This window comes from Pelodiscus sinensis, chromosome 27, assembly GCF_052426305.1.
Source record: "Pelodiscus sinensis isolate ZL-2025 chromosome 27, ASM5242630v1, whole genome shotgun sequence".
NCBI classification, from domain to species: Eukaryota; Metazoa; Chordata; order Testudines; family Trionychidae; genus Pelodiscus; species Pelodiscus sinensis.
This window is the reverse complement of record NC_143078.1, coordinates 15,832,808-15,845,748: the sequence shown is the minus strand read 5'-3', so window position 1 is coordinate 15,845,748 and position 12,941 is coordinate 15,832,808. Positions and strand designations below refer to the sequence as shown.

The following is a 12,941-nucleotide window of genomic DNA, read 5'->3' as shown; positions in this document are numbered from 1 at the left end:
TAGGGGACAAAGCGAGAGGAAGTGAGGCCGGGGGCTCCCCCAGCTGGGGAGAAGCAGCACAGTGCCCTGCCCCCCCTGGGCATCACGCTGCAGCTCGAGACACCCAGGCCGCTGTGCGCCCGCGCAGGGAGGGTGCGGACGTGCCCGGCTGCCCCCCGCGTGCCAGGAACCGGGCTCTCGGCCGGAGGGCACCGCACTGGCAGTGGCCAGTGACGCCATGGGGTGGGAGGGAGCTGGGGTCCCCCCAGACGGGCCCAGGAGGAGCAGCAGTTGGAGGGACAAGCTCCATGCAGCACCGAGCTGGCCAGAGGGGTGGGAGAGCTGCCAGCCTGGCCCCTGGCGCTACAAGAGGGAGCAGCGGGCCCCAGCCAAGGGGGCCGGCAGGGAGAGGATGAGAGGACAGGCTCCTGCTCAGAGCTGGAAGGGGGAAAATCCAAAAGAAGCTCGTACCGTTGAGAAGCAGCGGAGACCCGAGTGGAGAGAGGGGGCGAGAGAGAGAGAGAGAGCAAAGCGCGCGCCGGCGAGAGCGCCGCAGCGGGGAGAGAGCCAGAGAGAGCAGGAGGAGGGTCAAGGCAGGCTAGTGGCACGGCCCTTGATGGCAAGGACGCGGCGAGGAAGGCAGGGGGTGAGCCCAGGCACGTAAGTCCATAGCTTCACCCGGCAGTCACTGCGGCACAGACACAGGGAGGAAGAGAACGGACGGGGGGGGACATGGTGGGAGAAGAGGAGATCAGAGCGCGCCAGGGCTGGGCACAGGGCGGGCGGAGAAGGGGCCGTGGGGCAGGGCCGCCACGCTGGCACGGGAGGTGTCCAGCGGGCAAGAAGCCCTTTCTCTGCACCGCGAGGCCACGGACCCGGGGAGCAGCACCCCCAAGGGGCAGGTCAGAACCGGAGGGACGGGCACGGGGCCTCGTGGGGGGTGGGCTAACGACGGCTGAGAGGGGTCGGCGGTGAGAGGCTGGGTGGCTGCAGGCCCCCACCCCCGCTGCAGCCCAGCTCTGGCGCTGCTCACTGCCCCCTACCCTGTGCAACACTGCCCCGGGTGAGTTGGGGGCCAGACCCGCCCCCCGCAGGGCCCGCCCCCCCTTCCACGGCGGAGCCCCGCCCCAGCCCTCACCTGGAGGCCGTGAATATGTGCTTGGCGTTGGTGCAGATGGCATTGATGGGGCTGTCGTGGCCTTTGATCTCCCCCACGGGCGTGAAGTTCTCCACGTTCCAGACCTTCACCGTGCCCCCGCGGCAGGCGCTCAGCAGCATGGGGCGGCCGGGCACGAAGGCCAGGGCGCAGACCCAGTCCTTGTGCGCGTTGGGGATTTGCTGGCAGGCACAGAGACAGGGCAGAGCTGGTGAGCCCGGCCACGGCGCCCCGGGCCAGAGCCTGTAGCGACGACGGGCCCATGCAAACGCCTGGTGCTGGTCGGTGCCGGGCAGCAGGGGCTGGCGGTTCTAAGCTCTGCTCCGGTCCCCCCCCGGCCGCAGCGGCAGATTGGATCCCGGTCAGAGAGCAGCGCCCCCCAGACAAGCGCTCCTTGGCACTGGCCAGAGGCTCCCCAGCGGGATCGATTCGCTGCAGCCAGGGAGCCTGGACACGAGACCCACAAGCAGGGCCAATTCCGGGGGGCGGGAGTCTGCAAACTCACCTGGGGCCGGAAAGCTCCCTTCAGTAGCCCCCTCCCCCATCTCTAATTACTTGTCTGCCCCCAGGCCTCACTGCCCCAGGGGGAATCACAGTCAGCCTGGGCCCCACGTCATAGGGGGCAGACTGTGGGGTGGGGCGACGGCTACAAGCCACAACTAGCTCTGGGCAGCTCCATTTTGGGGGACAGCCCATTTTCAGAGGTGCAGAGCCCCCACACTCCCCTTGACCCCCAGTGCCAGCCCCCTCCGACCAGCCCAGCCCTGGGCAAGTTCCCCAGAACAGAGGCGCTCAATTATCAGGGAGGGCCTCAAGTGCTCGCCAAGACGCATGAGCCGTAGTGCCATGTGGGGCGCGAGACCAGAGACACGCTCCCCAGGGCCAGGGCCAGGCACTGGGAAATGCAGAGCTCTGCCCTGAGGCCAACCTGTGCCCCCTGGCCCCACGGCCGTACGCTGCCTTCGGGACCCACCAGCAGCGGGCCCAGCGAGCTGTGCCCTTGGGCAGCCACCCAGGAGAGGTTCAAACGCTGCCCAGCTGATCAGCAGAGCGCCCACGGCCAGCAGCAGCCGGCAGCAAGTTTCTACTGGTGGTGCACATCCGCGCAGGCCTCGGCGCACATCACAAAATGTGTTCCGTACATGGAGCCAATTAGAGGGAACACTGCCCACCATGCCAGCCACTGCCGTCGGCAAGGCCCAGGGCTCACATACAAAGTAGGGAGGGGACCGTGCCCCTTGCCCCCGGCCGGCTGGCAAGAGCCCTCGACAGACACGCCAGCAGGCTCTCCGGCCTGGCCCCGGCTCACCCTCCAGCACACAAAGGGGGCCGTGGGGCTAGGCCACCGGCTTGCCCCTCCCTACCTGCAGGAGCTCCTGCTGCTCCAGGTCCCACTTCTTGATGCCGTTGTCCCGGGAGCCGCTGAAGAGCACGTTGCCCTGGATGGCCAGGCACTCGATGCCGTCGTAGTGCGGGGGCTCGAAGTTGTGGGTGGGGCCGATGTTCCCCCCCACGCTGTCCGCGATCTCAAACATCTGCAAGGAAACAGCCACTGGGAAGGGGGCAGCCGCCGGCCGGCCAGAGGGGCGGGGGGCCAGGAGACACGAGACAGGGATGGGCTGGAAGCAGTGGGGCTCTGCCTGCTGACGCTGATCTTTGGGACACATGGGGACACGATGGCTCAGGAAATCGCCACCTCCTGCAGTGACTGGAGGGGCCACGGGGCAAAGTTCGAATGCCTACGTTAGCCACCCTAGTTGGAAGTAGGCTGGCAGTGCAGACGTACCCTACGGTGCCACGGGACACCTGGCAGGTGCGGGGACAGGACGGCTGGCTGGCTGCACAGCCACCGGGCCCTTCAGGCTACAAGCCCCGGGGTCGTGGCGTCTCAGACCCTGGCTGGCGTTAGCAGAAGCGCTCTGGTCTCCCTCTGCGCCTGCTGAGCTCCACAGAATGGCTCGGTCCCGCCACGGGAGCGGAGTCAGGCCCACGCTGAGCGCGCCGGAGACCCCCACCTAGCGCGTCCCCGCCTTGGGTGGGCAGCGGCTCTGCACGGGGGTGGGGAAGGCTGGCACCAGCAGCAGGCCGGGGGCTCACAGGTCTCGTGTGAGTGAGAGGGAGGGTCCCAGGGTACCTTGACGTAGTGGTCCTTGGAGCCAGTGACGACCAGGTCATGGTGGCTCGCGGTCTGGCTCACAGTCAGACACATCACGGGCCCAATGTGGCCGGTCAGCTTCCCGATCGGCTGCAGCCTACAAGCAGGAGCCGGGGCGTGAGGGCCTGGGGCACGCTCAGCAGGAGGCGCTTGCTCCTGCGGGCCCTTCACTAGCTCAGTCTCCCAGCAGGGATCCTTCCAGCCTCAGGCCCTCTCCCCCGCACAGAAGTGGGGACCCGGGACTGTGGGGCGCTGAGGAAGGAGCACCCTGGGATACCGTGTCCCTGGGCACCATGGGTAGGACCCTGGCCTCAGGCTAAGGGCAGGGCGGTGGGCTCCGTGCCCCAGCCAGTGACCTCAAGCAGTGCGGGGTCCTGCTTTGCCCAGCCTCACCTGGCCACCTGCCCCCGGGACCTGCCCCAGCAGGGCCGTGGTGCAAGGCCCCAGCGCAGGCAGGCGAAGCTGCTCAGCGTTTATGCCTGGGCAGCTGTGGCCTGGCTGCACGGGGGGCTACCCCCTGCTCTCCCTCCATGGGGGGGCTGGAGAGCCTTGGGGCCAAAGCCACCCCTGCCTCAGTAACAGCTTCCAGCCAGGTGGGTGCGGGCCCTGGCCCAGCCCAGAGCGGCTGCTCCCACGGCCCACGCAGCACCCGCCTCCCCCAGCAAGAGCCGCCCTGGCCTCGGGCCCCGCTCGCCCCTCCGGGCCCAGCACCGCCCCCACCTGCTGAGCTCCCAGGTCCGGACGGAGTTCCCGGCAGCGGCGTAGAGCATGGTGCCGGCGGGGTTGAGCGCGATCTGGTTGATCTGGTGCTCGCCCTGCGCGCTGGCGATGGTGCGGGTGGAGGTCCCAGCACAGGCGTCCCCGGAGATCACCTGGCCCGAAGACCTGCAGCAGGGACAGAGGCAGGGGAGGCTCAGCAGGGGAAATGAGGCGGAGCGTGGATGGCAGACCCAGCCCGTGGGGCACCGAGGAGAAGGCTGGCGAGCGCCTGTCCCCGGCCACGTAGCAGATAAAGCAAAGCCACTTCCTGGCCACACGCAGCCAGTGGTGTCAGGCGGGGCCTCTCCCCAGAACAAGACATAAGAACAGCCAGACTGGGCCAGACGGCATCCTGCCCAGGATCCCGTCTGCCCACAGTGGTCAGTGCCAGGTGCCTCAGAGGGAGGGAACAGAACAGGGAATCCTCACACGATCTCTCCCGTCGCCCATTCCCAGTCTCTAACAGAGGCTATAGACACCGTTCCTACCCATCGTGGCTAATAGCCATCGATGGACCGAACCTCCATGAATCTATCTAGCTCTTTTTTGAACCCTGCTCAAGTCCTAGTCTTCACCGCATCCTCTGGCAAGGAGTTCCACAGGTTCACTGTGCGCTGAGTGAAGAAAAATCTTCCTTGTGTTTGTTTTAAACCTGCTGCCTGTTCATTTCATTTGGTGACCCCTAGTTCTTGTATTGTGGGAATAAGTAAATCACTTTTCCTTATTCGCTTTTCCCACACCAGTCAGGATTTTATAGACCTCTGTCCTATCCCCCCTTAGTCTCCTCTTGGAGTGGAGGAATGACTCCTCGTATCTTGCTCACCACACTCCTGGTAATGCAGCCCAGAAGCAGGTTTGGTTTTTTGCAACAGCGTCACGCTGTTGACTCATGTTTAGCTTGTGGGCCACCGTGACCCCCAGGTCCCTTTCTGCAGGGCTCCTTCCTAGAGTGTCACTTCCCATTTTACACGGGTGAAACTGGTTGCTCCTCCCTAAGTGGAGCACTTAGCAGATGGCTCATTGCCCATCCCTGATCCAAGCCGCCATAGGAAGCAGGGTTACCAGAGCCCCCGAACTGCCCTGAGAGCAGAGCACCCAACCACGGAGCCTCCGCGAGCCAGGCCAGGCTAGTGACCAGCCCTTTGCCCTGGGCGCAGGCCCTGGCAGGGCAGCAGGGTGAGCCGGGCCGGGCCCGCAGGGCAGCCTCAGGGTGCCAGGTACCTACGTGAGGGTGCGGACACACTTGGCCGAGTCCCGGATGTCCCACACCTTGATGTAGGACGTGGAGACGGTGAACACCAGCCCCGAGTGGCTGCAGTACTTGATGGACACCACGTTGTTGGGGTGGCCTTTCAGCGAGGCGATTTCCTGGCCCGTCACCAGGTTCCACAGTTTGCAGCTGCGGTCTGTGGGGCGAGGCAGGGGCATGTGAGGCTGCAGGGCCGTCCCATCCTAAGCACAGGAACCCCACGGCTCCCCTCCCCCCGCCCTGCCCTGCCTCCCCCTGCTCCTGGGGTGCCCTGGGCGAGAGGGGAGCTCAGTCCAGGCCCTATTCGCGCTAGGTGCAAGGTGAACATCTGGCCACTGGGGGCCGGGCAGGTCACCACACAGCTGTTCAGCCCGGACTGCTGCCCCCTCCTGCAGCAGCTCGCTGCGGCTTAGGGCAGCGGTGGGCAAGATGCGGCCCAGGGGCCGGATCCAACCCGCCTAACACTTGGATCTGGCCCGTGGACTGCCTCTGGCAGCTTTCCCTTTATAGCCTGCTGCCCGGGCCACTGCATTTCCAGGCGGTGGCCCAGGCAGCAGGATCCTATTGAAATGGCTCCCGGTCGCAGCGCTACCCCAGCAGGGGCCGGAGCCGTGAGCCCTTTAAATAGCAGCAGCAGCCCCGGGGGGTGGCCAGGGAACGGGGTAGCAGCCCGACTGAGCCACGAGCCCTTCGCTGTGTTTTCAATTCAAAGCCTGTGGCCCCAGGCAGCTCTGGGGGGAGGCTGGTCCCCAGCCCCGCCCCAGGCCCCGCCCCTTAGGGGGTGGAGCCAGCCCGTGACCACGGACCAAAATTCATTAAGTGGCCCCCCTGCGAAAATCATCGCCCAGCCCTGGCTGAGGGGTGCTAAGGCATCTGGTGCTGTCTGAGCAGGAGGCTCCTGTCCCTGCAGGTCGGGGCGGCTCCCCCTTTCCCCTTCCACTCCCCAGCAATCCCACCCAGCTCAGCAGCCCGCCCGCCTCCCACGCACCCACCTTTGGATCCAGAGAAGAGCAGCTCGTCGGTGGCGTCCACGCAGAGAACGGGCTTGGAGTGTCCCTCGGCCACGGAGATGCACTGCAGCGGGGCCGTGCGGGCGCTCTTGGCACTGCTCACTGGGTTAATGAGGCCCCTAGCGTGGGGGAGAGAGCACCAGGCCGTCAGCAAGACGCCGACCGTGGGACGCAGATGCAGCCAGGTCCTGCTGAGCCCCATCCCCTTCGGAGTCAGGACCTAACGGGGCAGCCGGCTCTAGACCCGAGCCCAGAACCTCCGGGCTGGAATGAACTGGGGCTGCCCCAGCCACGCGTTGCGGCCAGCCCCGCTTCTCCAGCTGCCCTGTCCACTGTCAGTCGCTTCGCCCCGTTTTGACACACCGGGAAGGAGTCTCACGAGGCGGGTCGATGGCAGAGCCGGGAACGGAGCCCAGGAGACGGCAGAGGAGGGGTCAGACGGAGGTCCCAGGGCGCTGAGCACACGAGAATCAGCATCCGCGAGGAAAGAGCCCCGGGGGAAAAGCCCGTCATGGAGAAAGTCTCCAGAGCAGCTCCCCAGCCAGCTCTCCCAGCATCTCCCCTCCTCCCAGCGGGGCCGAGGGACGGTGGGGACACTGAGGCACAGGGTGGGGAAGGGGCCGGCCATCGGCCACACAGCACAGTTGGGGCAAGGTTGGAATAGGCTGTTCCAGGGCTGATGCCCCTCCTCTGTCTGATGCATGGGGGAGGGGAGTCGTGTGGCACAGATACTGCCCAGGCTGGCGCCGCTGGCTCTGCAAAGCTGGTGTTGCAAAGCAGGGCACACTGGGGGCAGAGCCTGCCCGCAGCCCCTCGGGAGGCTGCATTAAGGTGGAGCAACCCCCAGGCCGCTCTAATCCACATGGGAGGCTGCACCGGCCTGAGCAGCAGCCACAGGGGCCTTGGTGCCAAGATGCTGCACCGCAGGGATTGACTCTTTGGGCCTCAGTTTCTCCATCTGCACAATGGGGAGAAGGACCCCCCCGCAGCGGGGGCTGGGAGGCCGAGGTGCCGTTTGTGCCATGCTTTGAGACGTCTGACTTGAAGGCCCAGCCCGGCCTCTCCGGCAGCCCCAGGCTCCAGCAGCTGGGCTGCCCGGCCTCTCGGCGCTCCGGGGCCATGAAGTCCCTAGGCTACCGCAGTGCAAGCGATCGCCACGGCCCGCTGGGCCCTCGAGGCAGAACAGAGCATGCAGCTGCCCCCACCCAGTCACAGCCCCACACCCAGCCCCACACTTCCAGACCGTGGCTCAGCCCTGGAGGCGGAACGGGGCAGTCGCAGCATGCGGGGGCTATGCGGGGAGCAGAGAAGAGGGGAAGGGACACAGCCAGCAAGAGCAGCACCAGGACGGAGTGCCGTTAGATTTAGCAAAGCAAGGCCGGAGCGTGGCCAGCCGGGATCGGCATGCAGGGCGGGGGAGCAACGCAAGGAGGACAGAAAGCGGGCGAGCTGCGACCCAAGGAAAGCGGCGTGTACCTCAGCACCTCCGAGACAGAGGAGTCGCTGTCGTCAGACCTAGGGACAGAAAATTAGCAGGGTTACGGGAGAAAAAACTCCAGCGGGGGCGGCAGCGGAGTCAGAGAGTGGAGCGTTGTTACTGCGTCCAAGCCAGAGGGTAGAAGGGAGGAGCAGACAGAGAACCAGAGAGAAGGGGCAAAGGAGCAGAAGGGACACGCGGCTGGCACACCAGGCCTTTCAGGGCAGCACAGAGACCTCGCCCCGGGATCCCTGCGTCCAGGCTTGGTTTCGTCTTCCCGTGGCCCCCCGGCCCAGGCATCTCAAGACAGAGCTCTGGTGGCAGGGACCCACCTGGCCCCGGGTTCCCCACGGCTCTGGGCCGTTGTGTGGTTAACCCCCACGCCTGCTGGGTGCGGGGCACTGTCCCTTCTAGGGCCACCACCCCACTCCAGAGAGAACAGCCAGTGCTCGGCAGCCTGAGCAGAGCCGCACTGAGCTCCCGAGGTACCCGGTTCGGTTCTGCCTGCGCGACACTAGCACAGGGCGGGGCAAAATGCGGCTCTGGGCCAGATCCAGCCTGTCAGTGCAGCAGGCAGGCTCCCCGCCTGCCACTCAACGGGACCGTCTGTCTTTGAACAGTGGGAAAGGGGGAGGCGTCACACATTGCCCCCGCCCCCAGCACACAATCCTACTGGCGGCTTTCCAGCCAATGGGAGCTGCCTATTTGAAGTACAGGCAGCACTTGAAGTCCCGCCCCCTGAGGGTCATGACTATTCATGGCCCCACAGCTGGAGCAGGGGCTGGGCAGGCAGGGAGCCGGCCCAAGAAACTAGCTGGGCTTCCATCCAGAGCCTGCCCCTGCACCCCGGCACCCCGATCCCCTACCCCAAGCTCCCTTCTGCACCCGGCCTCCATCCCAGACCCTGCATCTCCTCTGTTAATACCCAGACCCTGCATCTCCTCTGTTAATACCCTGGAAGTGTGTGGCCCTCCACCACTTTCCAAATTCTTCTATCCCCCCCCATCCGAAATCATCGCCCACCCCCAGGGAGAAGCAGCTGCAGTGATTCTATGGGGAGATGAGAGGAGACGGCTGCTGCCTCCCCCCCCTCGGGGCTGTCTATGGAAACAGCTCTGCTGCCCTGCAGCAGCAAGGTCAATTTGCCCCCACCGGGGGCGGGCCAGTGCCCTACGGTGGGCTCCTGCCTCCGTGGGAGCCACACAGCCTGCCGCTGGAGACCCCCAAACGGCCCCAGCCCTGGCAGCAGGAGCACTCAGGGACCCTGCTGGAAAGCTGGCCCGCCCAGCAGGTGTCAGACCCACAGGGGCCCAGGGCCTGTGAGCTGCGGGCGTCGCCCCACTGAGCACAGCAGGAGAGGGAGCAGGGCACTGAAGGGGCAGAGCGATGGCACAGCCAGTGCCCCACAGAACCAGGGCTGGGGCCAGCTGGTGCAGACGAGCCCCACGCGTTGGTGGGGGAGGTGGCTCGGTGGCTCCGCTCACAGCCCCTGGCCCCACCTCACCTGCTTGGGAAGCGCAGCCACCCCCAGCCAGTGGCTTCCCGGGTTCGTTCCCCGGGCTGGCAGCCAGCACAGCGGGCACCATTTTGGCCAACATGCTGGGGCCGAGCCGGGACCCCGCAGAGCTACAAGCAGGAGCCACAGAGCCCAGGGCCACTAGTGGGGCTGTGAGCCCAGCCCCCCGGGACACGTGTGCGCACACAGGGCCACGGCCGGGGCAGCACGTGGGGCCTATTCCGAGGGCGCCACCGGGGCCTTGGCTGGATCGTCGGCAGGGCAGACACCTGCCAGGCAGGCTCACAGCAGCAGCTGCTTGTGCCTGAGGTAAAGGCCCAGGCTCGGTAGCTCAGGGACAGACCCGAGGCCAGGTCCAGCCAGTAGAGGGGGAGCAACGAGCCCCCCCAATCGATGGGGTTACACACAGGCCTGGCATAGGGCTGCCACCCAGGGGGACTGCTACCCACGTGAGGTTCTAGCGCAGCTCCCTGCCTCCCCCGCTCGCTTCCCAGGCTGCCAGGTGCGGGGGTGGCAAAGGCCCCAGTGGGTCTGCCAGCTCTGGGGGCTCTTCCCGCCATGGGAGTCCGCATCTGCCATTGCCTGCTGGTGGGGCTGGGCCCGCCGGAGATGCCCCCGCCCGCTCCTGGCGCCCAAGGCTCTTACTTGTCCAGTGCGGAGCCCTGGCTCTGGTTGCTGGTGAGGCGGGAGAAGACGTTGCGGTCGTTGCGCGGCCTGGTGGGCGGGGACGAGGGTGGCGTGAAGCCCGCGTCCGAAGTCCTGGGCCGGGGTGTTCAGAAAGAGACCCCCCAATTACAACCTTGGTCTGGGGGCCCGCCCCTTGGCCTGCACCTGCAGGGCCAGCTGGATCCAGCACCGGGCACTACACCCGGGCTCCGGCTGCTCCTCCCCAGCTCACCTGACGGGTTGCCCACGGTCGTAGGACTTCCTCCGGGTCAGAGGCGAGGTGTCCGCGCCCCGGGACTGCCGCGGGCTAGAGCACAGCGAGACAGGTCAGCAATCGCCCCCCCTGGAGCAGGCCGACCCGAGCAAGCGAGCAGACCCCGGGGAGCGCGCAGATCCACGCCCGAGCCAGGCGGCACAAGGCAGCGGCCCTGGCTAAGGGTCTGCGCGGCAAGTGCGGGTCCTGTGGCATCGCCACCGAGACTCTGCTGCCAGGGCAGGCAGCTCCACACCTTCGGTAAGGGCTGTGGAGACCGGACGCCCCCGTCCCTCCGAGAAGAACCCAGTCATCTTCACTTCCCCGATCCCATCCCCCACGGCCAGTGTCCCCAGACAGGCCCCACGGCTGCAGGCTGGGCCGACCGAGAGGAGTCCCGACTCGAGGCTCAGGGCAGAGCTCGGTGGCCCAGCCCACCTGCCCCCCGGGGCTGTAAACCCGTGGGGCCCACGCTCGCCGGCTTACAAGGTGCTGCCGCGGGTGGGCAGGCTGATGGTGCGGGAGACCTTGTCCTTGTAGTAGGGATCCCGGATGGAAAAGCCAATCCCGTCCTCCTTGATCTCCATGAGCGACACCAAGGACTTGGTGATGTTCTTGGTGGAGATGTCCAGCGTGGGTCCCAGGCACTCGGCCGACACAGCCTTCATCTGGCCGGACAGCTTGGGCTCCCCCTAGGCGCGGCACAGGGAGGGGGCTGGTCAGGGCCCTGAGGTGGCACGTGGAGCAGGTGCCCGTTGGCCGTTCACCTCCAGAAAGCCCTGGGGCCGAGCTGCCAGCGGTGGCAGATCTAGGGCAGCCTTTGCCTGGGCCCCATGCCGGCGTGACCGATTCACAAGCACCCCCGTGCCAAGCTGTGTGGCCAGGGAGCACCCAGACACCTCCCCGGGGCTCAGTGCAGCCCAACCACGTGGCACTCGGGGGTCAGACGGTGCTAAAGAAACACACCAGGCTCAGCCCACACCTGGGGCTCCTGCAGCTCCAGGCCCGCTTCCTCGTGGCATCCCAGCCCTGGGGAAGCCCTGCTAGGGGCCGGCACCGGGCCAGTGGGGAGCACACTAAGTACGGGCCCCGAGGCCCAGCTCTAGCTAGCAGCCCACAGCGCCCCGGGCCTCTCGGCGGCCAAGGACTGACCTGGAACTTGAAGTCGTCCTGGCTGGCCGAGCCCTTCATGGTGAGAGACTGGGAGACGCTGTAGGGAACACAAGGGGTTAACAGGCTAGGACAGGAAGTTCCTAACTTCAGCAGCCCGAATTCCCCCATTTGGATTAAAAACATTTGGGACCCCCTGCCCCCCTTCTCCAGGGCCCCATCCTCCCTCCCTCTGTCACTTGCTCTTCCCCGCCCTCACTCTTTCACTGAGCTGTGGCGGGAGTGGTGGGAACGCCAGCTGGGGGTGCGGGTCCCGGGAGGGGCCGGGGATGAGGATGCAGGAGGGGACTCCACGCTGAGGCAGTGGGTTGGGGTGAGAGGTCCTGGCAGCGCTTACTGTAGCTCCCAGAAGGGGGTGCTAGGTGCGCGAGCAGCCAGGGAGTATGCAGGCCCCATCCCCGCAGCTCCCGTGGGTTGCAATTCCCGGCCAATGGGAGCTTCGGGCGGCGGCACTCAGGTGGGGCAACACGCAGATCCCTCCTGGCTGCTCCTACACCTAGGGCCCTTCCAGGAGCCATGTGGAGTCAGGGCAGGTAAGGAGCCAGCTTTAGCCCCGAGAGGGAGGAACTCTCTGTGGACACCCTACACATCCCAGTTTGAGAAACACCGAGCGAAAGGGAGGAACCACGGCCCCGAACCCCTGCCCCTTCCCACCCTGTCACCAGCCTCCTCCACTCTCCAAGAGCCTTCCCCTGGTCCCGCCCTTTCCCCTCCCAGCTCCGCCTGGTGTGACGTAGTGGGGGTACCTGGCTGGTTTCTATGCTGCTGGCTCTGGGGGAACCCCCACTGGCTGCCGTGGGTACCACGACCCAGCAAAACAGGATGAGTCACTATGCAAACCAGTGGCCAGACACCCCCCATGGAGAGGAACAAAGGAAGGTGGAATGCTGCCTTGGCTGGGGGGCAGGGCTGGAAGTTGGTGAGTTGGTTGCTGGCTGTCGGAGGGCATGGAGGAGAGCCTAGGGGAAGGGGCTGGAGTTTAGGGGCCCAGTCTCCCCCATCTCAAGGGGGCCTGAGGCATCCTAGCCCAGTTCCTGTAACCAGATTACATCTGTGCTGCGCTGTGCTGGAGGAGCAATAAACCACCCTCAATTCCACTGGCTGGTGCAGTCTGTTTGTGCCATTTCGGGGTGCAGGAGACGGGGAACCCCCAACGTGCCGTCACACCTGGCCCCTGCATGCCTGGGTCTGAGCATAGAGGGGCTGGCTCTGATCGGGCAGGTCTGGAGAACAGAGCGAGTGCCCCAGAGATGTGATCGTGGGGGCCAGCGCGATCGCTCCCTAGATCCCGCCGCCCAGGGGCTGGGACGCGGCCTGCTCCCCAGCGCGCTCACCTCCCGTCCGAGGCCAGGCTGAACTCCGAGATCTCCTCGTCCGTGCTGGCGTAGCCGTTCTCTGCACAAGGAGCAGCCAACAGGGCGTGTCAGCGCTCGGGGGGGAGGGCTCTGCACGGGCCGGGCTGATTAGAGCCAGCCAGCGGGCTGCCGCAGAGCCGCGTACGGCGCCACGGGGGCCCCCACACCCTGCTATCGTGCTGCGAACCCTGCGCCG

At 66.3% G+C, this 12,941-nt stretch overlaps 1 protein-coding gene across 5 annotated transcripts in view; it reads right to left on the bottom strand.

Annotated features, from left to right (window-relative positions):
* KIF21B (kinesin family member 21B) overlaps positions 1 to 12,941 on the bottom strand; it is a 63,423-nt gene that overhangs the window by 4,705 nt on the left and 45,777 nt on the right. The window contains exons 16-28 of one of the 5 annotated variants that reach the window (XM_089773635.1): positions 12,725 to 12,785; positions 11,373 to 11,430; positions 10,707 to 10,912; positions 10,200 to 10,274; positions 9,947 to 10,060; positions 7,785 to 7,823; positions 6,291 to 6,427; positions 5,275 to 5,455; positions 4,011 to 4,175; positions 3,270 to 3,387; positions 2,500 to 2,670; positions 1,118 to 1,317; positions 23 to 667 (exon numbers count right to left, since the gene is read on the bottom strand). In XM_089773635.1, the coding sequence (XP_089629761.1) occupies positions 568 to 667; positions 1,118 to 1,317; positions 2,500 to 2,670; positions 3,270 to 3,387; positions 4,011 to 4,175; positions 5,275 to 5,455; positions 6,291 to 6,427; positions 7,785 to 7,823; positions 9,947 to 10,060; positions 10,200 to 10,274; positions 10,707 to 10,912; positions 11,373 to 11,430; positions 12,725 to 12,785 (1,625 nt within the window). In that variant the 3' untranslated portion in view covers positions 23 to 567. Of the gene's footprint in view, positions 1 to 22; positions 668 to 1,117; positions 1,318 to 2,499; positions 2,671 to 3,269; positions 3,388 to 4,010; positions 4,176 to 5,274; positions 5,456 to 6,290; positions 6,428 to 7,784; positions 7,824 to 9,946; positions 10,061 to 10,199; positions 10,275 to 10,706; positions 10,913 to 11,372; positions 11,431 to 12,724; positions 12,786 to 12,941 lie in introns of those variants that run through there. The other 4 variants (XM_089773633.1, XM_075910516.2, XM_089773634.1 and 1 more) reach the window with 4 other exon arrangements.